Source organism: Agelaius tricolor, unplaced genomic scaffold, assembly GCF_023055355.1.
Source record: "Agelaius tricolor isolate 1412-34295 unplaced genomic scaffold, bAgeTri1.0.p SCAF_79, whole genome shotgun sequence".
Taxonomy (NCBI): domain Eukaryota; kingdom Metazoa; phylum Chordata; class Aves; order Passeriformes; family Icteridae; genus Agelaius; species Agelaius tricolor.
The window spans coordinates 801,305-813,431 of NW_027269339.1; the positions used below are offsets into that span (position 1 = coordinate 801,305).

Here is a 12,127-nt window from a genome sequence, read left to right on the forward strand (position 1 = left end):
GATACTGCAGTGCTGCACCTGCCCCTGTTCCTTGTCAACCTTGCACTGAGTGTCTGGATTCAGAGATGCCAGCCTGTTCCTTCTGTACTGTGTTGGAGGCCCTGGTTTCACAGTGCCTACTTCTGACTGTCACTGTGGCTGCTCTTGCCTGCCTTCCACCATTCAGCTTTTTATCTCATGAATTTTCACTATTATAGCTTCTTTGCAGAACACTTGGAAACTTTCTTTCTGAAGTACATCTTAGTACTAATTTCTGAATTTGCAGTCTGAACAAACTTTCCCATTCTGTATTCCTATTTTTCCTATTTGTTTTTTTCTCAGTGTGCGTGTCTCCTGTCCTAAGAGGTTGGTTCACTAATATAATGTGCCAGTAAAATTGTTACTGGCTCTGAATTGTATCCACTCATTTTAAAATATCCCTTAGCAAACTCAATATCAGTAACTCTGTAATTTTCACAGCACAAAAGAAATGAACATTATAAAAAGAACTAGAAAGGAAAGCAAACTTTAAAAACTTCATTCTTCTGTACCTAATATGTTTGAGAGTTTCTTTAGTATTTGGTGATGTTGACTAGAATAACACTAATTTTGTTCTCTTTTTAGATCCTTGCTGTACATTTATTGAAAGCAGTACTTCCATCCTGGGATAAAAATGAAAGGTCAAGAGACATGAAATTTCTTGTGGAAAAACTGTTTGGATTTTTAGGGAGCCTGCTTAGTACTTGTTCTTCGGATATCCCACTACTCAGAGGTAGAGGATTTTTCCCTTGGTGGCTTGTTTTTCTGTATGGGAAATGTGTGCATTAAACTCATGACTGTTCTGCCACTGATTTGTCTTTCCAGAATCTACTCTGAGGAGGAGAAAGGCCAGGCCCCAAGCATCTCTAACTGCCACTCATAGTAGTACTTTAGCAGAAGAGATAGTGGCACTGCTGAGGACGCTGCATTCGCTCAGCCAGTGGAATGGACTCATAAACAAGTACATCAACTCTCAGCTAACCTCCATCACCCACATCTTTGCAGGAAAACAGTCAGAAGGGGTAGTTTCCACGTTTTAAAATAAGCTCATTTTTATAGCAATATTTATTTTGAAATTATAAATACTAAATCTTTGTAAACAATATTAAGCTTAATATTGAAACCATTTTTCTATTTTTATATATATTTGTGTTGTAATTTTTAAGTTGAAATATGTGTGATTAACTTTGTATTTTAAAGCAGATAGAAGGGTGTGTTTTCTCCCTACAGTTAAATTTTATTGTTCTTTGTTAGGCTGTGTTGGATGACTACTTCCCTGACACTGAGAATCCAGAGGTGGGAGCTCTGATGGCAGTCTTGGCTGTGATTGGTGGCATAGACAGTCGCTTGAGACTGGGTGGACAAGTAGTTCATGATGAATTTGGAGAAGGCACGGTGACACGCATCACCCCGAAAGGGAAGATCACTGTGCAGTTCTACGACATGCGGACGTGCAGAGTGTGCCCTCTGAATCAACTGAAACCAGTGAGTTTGTTTTATTAAGGCTTCAACACTGGGAAGGTGTAGAAACTCTGATATGGACCAAAGAAAACATTAGTTCTTCATTGGCTAAGTACACTGACATTTAACACACACAATGCTCTGAATGCATGTCTAAGATGGTCCTCATGCAAACCTCTGTAGGACCTTTAAATCCCATCCTGGGATTCCCATTTGCTGGGGAGGTGAAAGGAAGAGGGGTTTAAGCTGGAGTTGTTTGATTTGAGGTCAAGTCCCAAGTTATTGTAAAGTGTTTTATAGCTCTTAGATGAGAGGAGCTTTCTATTTAACCTGATTTGCTAAGTAATCTTAGAAAGTCTTGGGTATTTGCAATTGAATCTTGATTTGGTTGATATGACTTTAGTGAAAGCACAGTGTGCTTGGCTTGCTTCAAGTCTGGAGTTCTTTCTTGCTCTGACTCTGTTCTGCTTTCTCACCAAGAAGGCCTGCAATTGTGTGGTGGAAGTACAGGCTTAGGAGCTGTGTAGGGAATAGAAATCCTCTCTAGTTTTTCCTGGTCAAGAGCAGTAACACAAATGCAACTTTTCCTCTCCCACAGTTAATAACCGTTGAAACTTTTTAGTGACTGTGAGATTTTAGGAAAATGCCTACCTGTTTTTTTTTAGTTTTTTTTTCTTGTTTTTTGATTCTTCTCCCACTGTCTAGCTTCCAGTTGTGGCTTTTAATGTGAACAACTTGCCTTTCACTGAACCTATGCTATCCATTTGGGCTCAGCTAGTGAATTTGGCTGGAAGTAAAATAGAAAAACAAAGAATGAAGTCTCCCAATCAAGGTCTTTCAGGTACAGTTGGGGGCTTTTTGCTGTTTTTTTTCTTCGGAAGTAGATGAATATGCTCTGAGAAAAATACTAGTATCAGCAAACATAGATAAGGAAAAGGGTGTCCTGGAACCTTACCTGTTTTGTTATTCAGCACTGGATAACAGGCACTTAAGAGACAAATTTAGCTGGATGGTGAATTGCTCTGCAGTATAAGTGAAATATCTTTGATGGGAAAATATAAATAAGGTTTGGGGCTGATCTTACTCTACTGAGTTGTTGAAAATACCAGATCCAAGTAACATCTCTAGCTGCACTTACTGTGTTATAAATCAGCTGTATGATTGTCCAGGTTGTGAAAAGTAGGAAGGCAGTATTTTTAACAGCATGAGTCATACAATGTGTGCAGGCTTTTGATCCATTTGCTGTTTAAACTGACTCATGTGAGCACTACACAGTGAGGTAAGATGTAAACTGATGTTTGGGCTGAGGTTGTATGAATCATAATCTTCCCTAATACAAGAGATTTCTAGCACTTATGGCTGCTTAATGTTTCTGCTAGGTCAAGTTGATCTGGATCTGCTGCGGTGCCAGCAGTTAAAGCTGTACATACTAAAAGCTGGACGAGCTCTGCTTTCTCACCAGGATACACTCAGGCAGATCTTATCTCAGCCAGCTGTTCAGGAATCTGCATCAAATCCTGCAGGTATTCTGGAGTGCTACCTGACTGTGCTGGTCTTTGTTCAGATGGTAGATAGAGTATGTGACCATAACCCTTGCTAGTGGCAATTGGACAGTAGAAATTCAGTTTTCTCTGTAAAGATTAAAAATTAAAATTCTTGCGTGTTTCAAGCTTCTATGTTAAAAAGATTTTGACTTTTTAACTTAAGTTTTGAAAACCAAGAATATCATCAAGTGTTTGAAGCTCTAAGTAATGGAGTTAGCTAAATTTGTAGGTCTTCTGTAGTTGGTAAGCTTTGTAAGTAATTTAAAAAATACTTAATACTTTTTGCAGTGGTTTTATTTTTCTGCTTCAAAAGTTAAAATTGGCTATTGATTTTACTTCAGATGTCTTGCAGCTTCCAGTGAAACAAGTACAGAAATATAATTTCTTAATCATAATATTAAAGGAGTTGAAACAGCTGTAGTTCTAATAATTTGAATTATTTCTTCTACCTGCACTCTGCATATAAAAATAAATACAATAACTGTCAGCTTTTGAGATAGTTATCAATGCCTTTGGAGTATGTAATAATTCATTGGGTATTTTGGAAGCATGCAATATCTTAAAATATAACAATATATTTGTCTTATATGGATATTTTTGTAGGATTTTTTTGTCAATTGCCAGACTTTAAGTCAACTGAATCTACAGGTTTTTTTTAGGAATGGAGCAGCGTTTCACTCTTACCATCATTTTTAAAGGGGAAAAAAAAAGTAACACTTTTTTTTAACCTGAACAACATATGTTGAGGACTATTAACTGTTTTGTTATATATAAATGTTATATATAAATTTATATATATAAGTGTTATATATAAATGTTATATATAAATTTATATATATATATAAATATATATAAATGTTACATATTTTGTTATATATAAATATAAATAAACATATATATATAAATATATATAAACAGAACAAAGTTTTCTGAAAATTGTCCTTACAGGTGAAATGTAGTAGTTCTCTTAAAAAAAAATTAAGCTAATCAAGCTAATTAAGCTTCTCTTGTCATCATTGCTTAATGACAAGAGAACATTTTCATGTGGTAGTCACCGTAAAGATTTAGGAAACATGAATGTTTATGCCAACAGCAATACAAAATTAAATATGAAAGGTGCAGAATTGTGAGCTAGTTGGTTCGATAAAATTATCCTATTTTGAAGGGACAAAGATACCTAAAGGGATCTCTTCCTAAGAGGTACATTATAGGGAAAATAACTCCTATAATTAATGCATTATATTTTGAAGGAAATCCAGGGGTCACTAAAGTTCTTGGTTATCTGTATCAAGTAGTTTATCATGGAAGTATCTCTGGCTAATAGTCTTATTACAAAAAAAGGTGTCAAAAGACACAAGGTGTAAATTCACTGTCCACTGAGTAGTTTCTGTTAGACCTGTCTTAGGTGTATTTTAATAAATATATTGTTTATCTATAAATTTTGTACTTGCTTTTTTTGTCCAGAGATTGTGGTACAAATGGCTTAATCTTAAATGCATTGTATCTTTAGAGAAGAAATATGTGAGAAATAAGAATAAACCCTAAAATAAGTCTTCTGATTGACCATGTTGCATGGTTTTGGTTAAAATAATGTTTTTCTTTAAGAGGATGGAGCAGCTGCCTCTCCAGACATAGGAGATATGTCTCCTGAAGGACCTCAGCCTCCCATGATCCTTTTGCAGCAGCTTTTGTCAGCTGCTACACAGCCATCACCTGTGAAAGCCATATTTGACAAACAGGAGCTTGAGGTAGAGTCTGTGTTTTCTGCTAAGTAACCTGAGAAATAACTCTGTGTAATCTGCATTCCAGTTGAAGCTTATTAAACTATAGGTTTAAAAAAGAAGTGACTCTGAACCCTTTTGGGCAAATAATGTTTAAAGCATGCATGTTCACACACACAAACATACTAAATATTCTTGTTTTGCTTGGACTGATTGATTTGTTCTCCTCTAGGCTGCTGCTTTGGCAGTGTGCCAGTATCTGGCTGTAGAGTCTACACATCCTTCAACTCCACTGTTTGAAGACTGCAGCTCTAGTGAAGCTACAACACCCATCACAGTGCAACATATCCGACCCACAAAAGTGAAGAAACGCAAGCAGTCTCCAATTCCACCCCTCCCCATTGTAGTTCAACTTATGGAAATGGGCTTTCCTAGGAAAAACATAGAATTTGCACTAAAATCTCTGTCGGGAACATCTGGAAGTGCTTCTGGATTACCAGGTATTTTGTTTAGTAGAACAAATAATATTAGAAGGAGAAGAAGAGTTGTAAGCAGATTAAAACAGTACTTATGAGGGAGAAGTTACCTTCTTTTTGGATACAATCTTAACAATGTCAGTGAATCCCTTGGAGACAAGCTGAGTTTGTTTTCTGTGTTAGGAGTGGAAGCCCTAGTGGGCTGGTTGTTGGATCACCCTGATGTTCAAATCACGGATCTTTCTGATGCTGATACTATCTCTGATGAATATTCAGATGAGGAAATAGCAGAAGAAGTGGAAGAAGCCGAAGCTGCTTGTCCTGTTGTGAGTATTAACTTAGTAAACCTAAGTTATGCTAGCTAGCTGCAAATTTTGTAATTCTTCCCTTTTTGGGAAAATGGTGAGAGTACAAGGACAACCTGCTGCCCCAAGCTTTCAGAGCAGTATCAAGGATCATGCTTGCCCTGTGTTTCTAATACACGACGTAAAACAATGGAGGATAATCCATAAACAGTTTCTGAGTTAGCACAGGGAGGAGTAGAACGTAGGTAGATGTTTCACCATGCAGGTGGTAGTTCCAAGTAGTTCCTGATAGATGGTCTTAGTTTCTATAAAAATAGTTGATGTTATAGTGTATTATTGGTGAAGGAGTTCTCCCTTCTCCTTTCCCTTGGTCTGAAAAACAAACATATGTTACCTACAAGGAGGGACTAAAGAACCAGTGAATAAATGGCAAAAATAGTCTATTAAATAACTTAGCCTTTTCCTCATAAAAACTTTTTCTACTTACTGATGATAAAATTACCATTACAGTGCCTATTGAGTGTGATAGCTTTAATGTGAATTTGTGTTAGTCTTCTGTTGACTTTCAAGAACTCTTTCAAAAAAGGACTTGTCAATAAAATTAAATGGATTTCATATTTCTGTTTATCCTTGAAGGACTTATGTTGAGTTTTCATTCACATGTGGGATTTTGTAATTTAAATTAATGCATTATATTTTGAAGGAAATTAACTTGACAGCTTTTGCTATCTTTATCAGGATTGCAGTGAAAAACTGCTATATATTGCCTTTTATGAAAAAAACCCATTTAATCCTCAAAACAGAACAAAGTTTTCTGAAAATTGTCCTTACAGGTGAAATGTAGTAGTTCTCTTAAAAAAAAAAAAAAAGCTAATCAAATCTGGAAAAGAATATTTTTTAATAAATGCAATTTAATTTTTAAGCTTATTTTTCTAAAGGAGTATTTTAAATCTCACTGTTCTATCTAAAAAAAGTTAGTAAACTTCAGGTTAGAGATTACCATTTACCACTTTTTTTTGTTTTCTTCTCCCAACAAATGTCCTAAGAAGTGGAATGTGAATGTGTATCTTCAAGGCTCATTAGAGTAGTGACAAATCCTCTCTGTTCTAATTTTCCTTGGCAATCAGGTTGCATAAAAGCAATTTGCAGCTTCCTTCAAACATTTTGAAAATTTGCATCTATGTTCCTTGATAAGTAATTTTGGAAAGTAAATTTTAATTTAAAATCAAGTAGATTGTAAATGTTATCCTTACAGTGAGTTGAACCTGTTGAAGTTTTTTCCCATTTTGGCATGGAGCTGGGATATTGTATGGGCTTATTTTTGTTGGGTTATCTTCAGTCTTTGCCAACAATTTTATTTATCTGAATTGAAAACAAATGGTGTAATTGTTTCATATTTATTTTGGACTTTTTTCCAGTCAAGTGGTGCTGTTGTAACAGAGAGCCAGACCTATAAGAAACGAGCTGATTTCTTAAGCAATGATGACTATGCTGTCTATGTTAGGGAGAATATTCAGGTAAGTATGATGATCAAAAGCAACATAGAAACTACTTTCCTCTTGGTACTAAAGCCTTTACAGATTGATTGCATTCTGTTGTCCTTTTTCCCTAGGTGGGGATGATGGTTAGGTGCTGCAGAACCTATGAGGAAGTTTGTGAAGGAGATGTAGGCAAAGTTATTAAATTGGATCGAGATGGATTGCATGACCTGAACGTGCAGTGTGATTGGCAACAAAAGGGTGGTACTTACTGGGTCAGATATATCCACGTTGAGCTTTTAGGTGAGTTCACTTCTGACTGCTTTCTAACTGAAAAAGTGAGTGGTAGACTAAGGCAGATGTAGTTTTGGAGGGGGAAACCCCACTCACTATGCATTTATTCTTGCATCTGCTAGGATTCCCGCCCCAGAGTTCTGCCTCCCATATCAAGATAGGTGACAAAGTGCGTGTGAAAAGCTCTGTCACCACACCCAAATACAAGTGGGGATCAGTCACTCACCGAAGTGTGGGCATCGTCAAAGGTAATGTGTATTCAATGTGTATTCAGCATGGGGCAGGGGGAGGTAAGAAGCTCAAGACCATGCAGGCTTTCTTCTGGAAACACTTAAAAATCCCACTGTTTTGTGGAGTATTGTATGATGATAGAGAATATAGAATGCATTTGAAGTCTGTGGTGAATTCATAGACATGTGCTCTGTGGTAGCCCATTTTGTTAGCCTGTCCATCTGCTTTTGAGCCACTTCATTTGCTCACAGTAAAAGTCTTTAAGCATCTGTGCAGCTTCTGGTTATAGTTCTCATTTACACTTTGGATGAATCACAAATGATTTTCCTTTAAGAAGTAATTGTAGCTTGAGAGCTTCATAAGGAAGCAAGGAGAAAGTGGGATGCACTTGTGTCAGGCTGTGAGGGATGTAATTGAAGTCATCTGTGGAACACAGGTTCTTTGAGGAGGTACAGATTTTGGTCATACTGTATCTGTGCTTAGAAGTGCGTGCTTGCTTGGGAACTTCTTTTAAAAAAAATTAAGACAAAATCAGAGTAGAAAAATTGAAATGGAAAACTGCTCTAAGGAGTTTTGGCTGAATTTTATAGAGATTGGCAACACCTTGTGTTTTCTCCATGTTTTTGTCACAGCCTTTAGTGCCAATGGGAAAGATGTTATTGTAGACTTTCCTCAGCAGTCACACTGGACTGGCTTGTTGTCAGAAATGGAATTGGTTCCCAGCATTCATCCTGGAGTCACGTAAGTGATGATTTACTTTTATCTTGGTGTATAGGGGTTGTCCTTTATCTTATTGTCTTGATTCTGTTATCTTGTCTCATTAACAAGTAACTTGTACCATATATATATAGACTTGTTCTTCTCTTGTCAAATCAGGTGTGATGGCTGTCAGATGTTTCCCATCAATGGGCCTAGATTCAAATGCAGAAACTGTGATGATTTTGACTTTTGTGAAACGTGTTTTAAAACCAGGAAGCATAACACCCGACATACCTTTGGCAGAATAAATGAACCAGGTAAGTTTTACAGTGTGTCTCTTAGATTAATTTAAAATGTGTTTAAGTTGTTTTGGAAAAAACAGTTTTAAATTTCAGCTCCTTAATATGATGAACTTAGTGTTCAGATTCACCCCCTGGACAATAAAACATTTATGGCATTGCTACAATTGCATGTGATGGACTACAACAAAACATTAACCCCTAAACCTTTTCTGTGGTGTTAAAAAGTTTAAAAAATGTCTATATGACAGTAACTCTACATGTCAAAATGGCATTTTTACTTACACCAAGAATAAAATGTGTAATTTTCTAATCCTCCTTCCTTTTGCTGTCAGCCTAGATGTAGATGAATAGAATCCTCATGGTGCCAGAGGCAGCTAGAAATACCTAAGACGTCTTCTTATGCCTCAGTTGCTCTTCAGCTATTTTGCCTGTTGGTGTGTGATGGCTGTTGCCTCATTTCCTCTGTGATGTGGAGGCTCCAGAGGAGAGTAGTGGGAAAGGGAAGCCTTTTGAAAGACTCATAATCAGACTTTTTTTCTCTAGGGCAAGAACAGGTACAGCCATTTTAGCTCCAAGAATTTGGGGCTTTGCTTTGTTATGCAAAACTTACCTGATGTTTTGTTTTACTTTTTTTGTTTTTACTTCTTTTCCATCCACCTTCCTAACAATTAATCTTATCCCTGGTATTTGCAGGGTGATGCTGACTTCTGGACTACATTTCTTTCTATTTACACATCACCAGTGTAATTGTTTTGGAAAATGAACAAACCTGATTCCTCCCTAGAGATTGTGAACAAGGTGTTGTGTGGGCAAGAAAGACATTAATTTAATAAGTCAGCTGATAGAGCTGTGCAACTAGAATGGTGTGAATCTGTAATCCTTCCCCTTGCCCTGTGCTGTAGGGCAGAGAAGTTAAAATATTCTTTTCATCAAAATTTCTAAATGCTACAAAATCAGTGAAGGGTAGTGGAACTAAGGTTTGCAGAGAGGAAATCCACATCTCACTAAACCACCTTCTTCTGGAACTTTGAATTTTTCAGTGTTCCAACTTTTCCATTTCTATTCTTGGGTAGGGGATTTTTGTTGAGGTTTAGTTGTGGTGTTTCATATGCTGTAGTGGTGTAAAAAACTGGTGTGCTGTGGCCTGTATTTTGAATTACATATCATCATAAGTTTTGATCTGATTTGTTTTAGAGGGAAAGACCTTTTCAAGTAGCTGTCTAGTCAAGAACTTGGAAAGTTAAAACTTCTTTAAAAAAAGGCGCTACACCCTTTAAGCACCAGTGTTGTGTACTACATAGCATCACCATGCTAATGTGATATGTGCCTGTGTCCTAAATGCAGCCTACATACCCAAAATGGGTACCCCTACATCTCCAAAATTTGTTACATTGCCTTTCACCCTGCTTATGGGTTTCAAAGGAGCGATTTTCTTTGAGAGGTGCATGCTAAATGTGTCACTTAACCCTGCAGGTCAGTCTCCCGTGTTCAGTGGGCGTTCTGGAAAGCAGCTGAAGAGACGGCACAGTAGCCAGCGGGGAATGTTACTGGATGATTGGTCAAGGATAGTCAAGAATTTGAATGTCTCATCCTCTGTGAATCAGGCTTCCCGTCTCATTGATGGTAGTGAGCAGTGCTGGCAGTCTTCTGGTTCACAAGGAAAGGTAACTTTTTAAAATCATTTATTCTGGTATACTTCATGCTTAAAAGGATCTCCCCAGTACCTTCCCTTCTCCAGACTGAGCAGCCCCAACTCTCTCAGCCTGTCTTTGTAGGAGAGGTGGTCCATCTCTGTGATTGCTTTTGTCACCCTCTTCTGATCCACTCTGTCAGGTCCATGAGGGGTTTTTGTGCTGAGGACCCCAGAGCTGGTTGCAGCACTCCAGGTGGGGTCTCACAGGAGCAGAGAGGGAGAATCCCCTCCCTTGACCTGCTGGTCACAGCTCTTGGGATGCAGCCCAGGATTCAGTTGGCTTTCTGTGAGTGCACACTGGTAACCCGTGTGCAGCTGTTCATCCACGAGAACCTCCAGCTGTCTTTCAGTGGGGCCACTCTCCAGCCTCATCCCCCAGAGTGTTGGTATAAGCAGGACTACCCCATCCCTGATGGAGAATGCCACACTTGCCCTGGTTAAATTTCATACAATTGGTGATACTCAACCTTCTACTCTATCAAGGCCTTTCTGCCTTGGAGGGAGTCAACAGCTTCTCCTATTTTAGTGTCATTGCCAAAGTTACTCAATGTACATTTGACTCCTGCAGCCAGATAATTTATTAAGGTGTTCCTTAGTTTATGGTTTATCAGTTTCATTGGCCTACAGCAGTGCTTTGTGACCAGCTTAGGCACCAGGATGTGCAGCTGAGCATCTCTCCATTGTGTTTTGATGCTCTGTTGAGGGCCATGCTGAGAGTATGCCCAAGTACCCTTACTCCAGGTTTTCTACAGACTGTAACCTAGTAGTTACATTATGTCCCAGTACCACACAGTCCAGTGGTACTGTGCTTTCTGTGTTCTCAGTGGTGTTGGTCTTGGCTGAAATAAATTGTTTGCTACAACTGTTTCTCTTGTAATTGGACATAGGACAAGCAAGAAGTTCACAAGGTCATTTCCCTTTGGCCGGTTGCCATATATTGCAGCTGTTGTGTACCATTCAGAGATGTTTTCCATTCTTTCTTCAGAAACATCACATATATATTCTTGTTAATCATATGGTGGTCATGACAATACTATCTAAAAATGAAATTCTGTGTTTCCACTAGCACTGGATTCGCTTGGAGATTTTTCCAGATGTTCTTGTTCACAGACTAAAGATGATAGTGGACCCTGCAGACAGCAGCTACATGCCCTCCTTAGTTGTAGTTTCAGGTATGTGTATGTTCTCTAAGAAGTCAAAATTTTTTTTTGTTTTTTTTTGCACCCAACAGCACGTATTTATCTGGTTTTTGTTGACATAGTTATCTGTTACACAGATGCCTGTATGTGAAACAAACACCATATCCTAAAATGTTTTTCATTCTGTGTTTTCTAGGGGGTAATTCCTTAAATAACCTTATAGAGCTAAAGACAATCAATATAAATCCTACAGACACCACAGTGCCTCTACTCAGTGATTGTACTGAAGTAAGTGAAGCTTGTGTGAGAATTACTCTTGTGTGCAGCAGAAAAATATTGTGCTGCAAGAGATGAATGAAAAGTATTGTTGTGATCATTAAAGCCTGGTATTTTATTTTTCCTCTTAACATAGCAGTATTTCTGGCAAGTTAGTCAGGTTAATTATTCTAAAAAGTTTACCATAATCGCAAAGTAACGCTATAATAGACTTAGATATTTCAGGCAGTTTATGTAAATTAATATACCTGAGAACCAGTAAAACATTCCAATAACCTTAAGTTTTGGGGATAATTTTGGATAGCAGTTCTGATCTTTTCTAGCAACAAGGAGAAATGCATAATGAATTCTATGAGATTGGCAGTGAAATTTCTCATATGAATGAGGCCATATGCTAATGATAAAGCATGAATTTAGAGCTGAAATGACAAGCATTTAAAGTGATAGATTCATTTTCCTCAAGTGACAAAATCAAGCAAGAGTTCTAATT

General features: G+C 37.6%; 1 protein-coding gene across 3 annotated transcripts in view; it reads left to right on the plus strand.

Annotated features, from left to right (window-relative positions):
• The window catches only part of HERC2 (HECT and RLD domain containing E3 ubiquitin protein ligase 2), a 104,535-nt gene that overhangs the window by 54,153 nt on the left and 38,255 nt on the right, over positions 1-12,127 (plus strand). For all 3 annotated transcript variants that reach the window (XM_071418248.1, XM_071418250.1, XM_071418249.1), the window contains exons 40-55: positions 604-751; positions 844-1,040; positions 1,273-1,503; positions 2,185-2,320; positions 2,859-3,002; positions 4,629-4,771; positions 4,977-5,244; positions 5,404-5,546; positions 6,944-7,042; positions 7,138-7,306; positions 7,420-7,545; positions 8,161-8,269; positions 8,405-8,544; positions 10,003-10,193; positions 11,289-11,394; positions 11,558-11,649. In XM_071418248.1, coding sequence (XP_071274349.1) covers positions 604-751; positions 844-1,040; positions 1,273-1,503; positions 2,185-2,320; positions 2,859-3,002; positions 4,629-4,771; positions 4,977-5,244; positions 5,404-5,546; positions 6,944-7,042; positions 7,138-7,306; positions 7,420-7,545; positions 8,161-8,269; positions 8,405-8,544; positions 10,003-10,193; positions 11,289-11,394; positions 11,558-11,649 — 2,442 coding nt within the window. The remainder of the gene's footprint in view (positions 1-603; positions 752-843; positions 1,041-1,272; positions 1,504-2,184; positions 2,321-2,858; positions 3,003-4,628; positions 4,772-4,976; positions 5,245-5,403; positions 5,547-6,943; positions 7,043-7,137; positions 7,307-7,419; positions 7,546-8,160; positions 8,270-8,404; positions 8,545-10,002; positions 10,194-11,288; positions 11,395-11,557; positions 11,650-12,127) is intronic.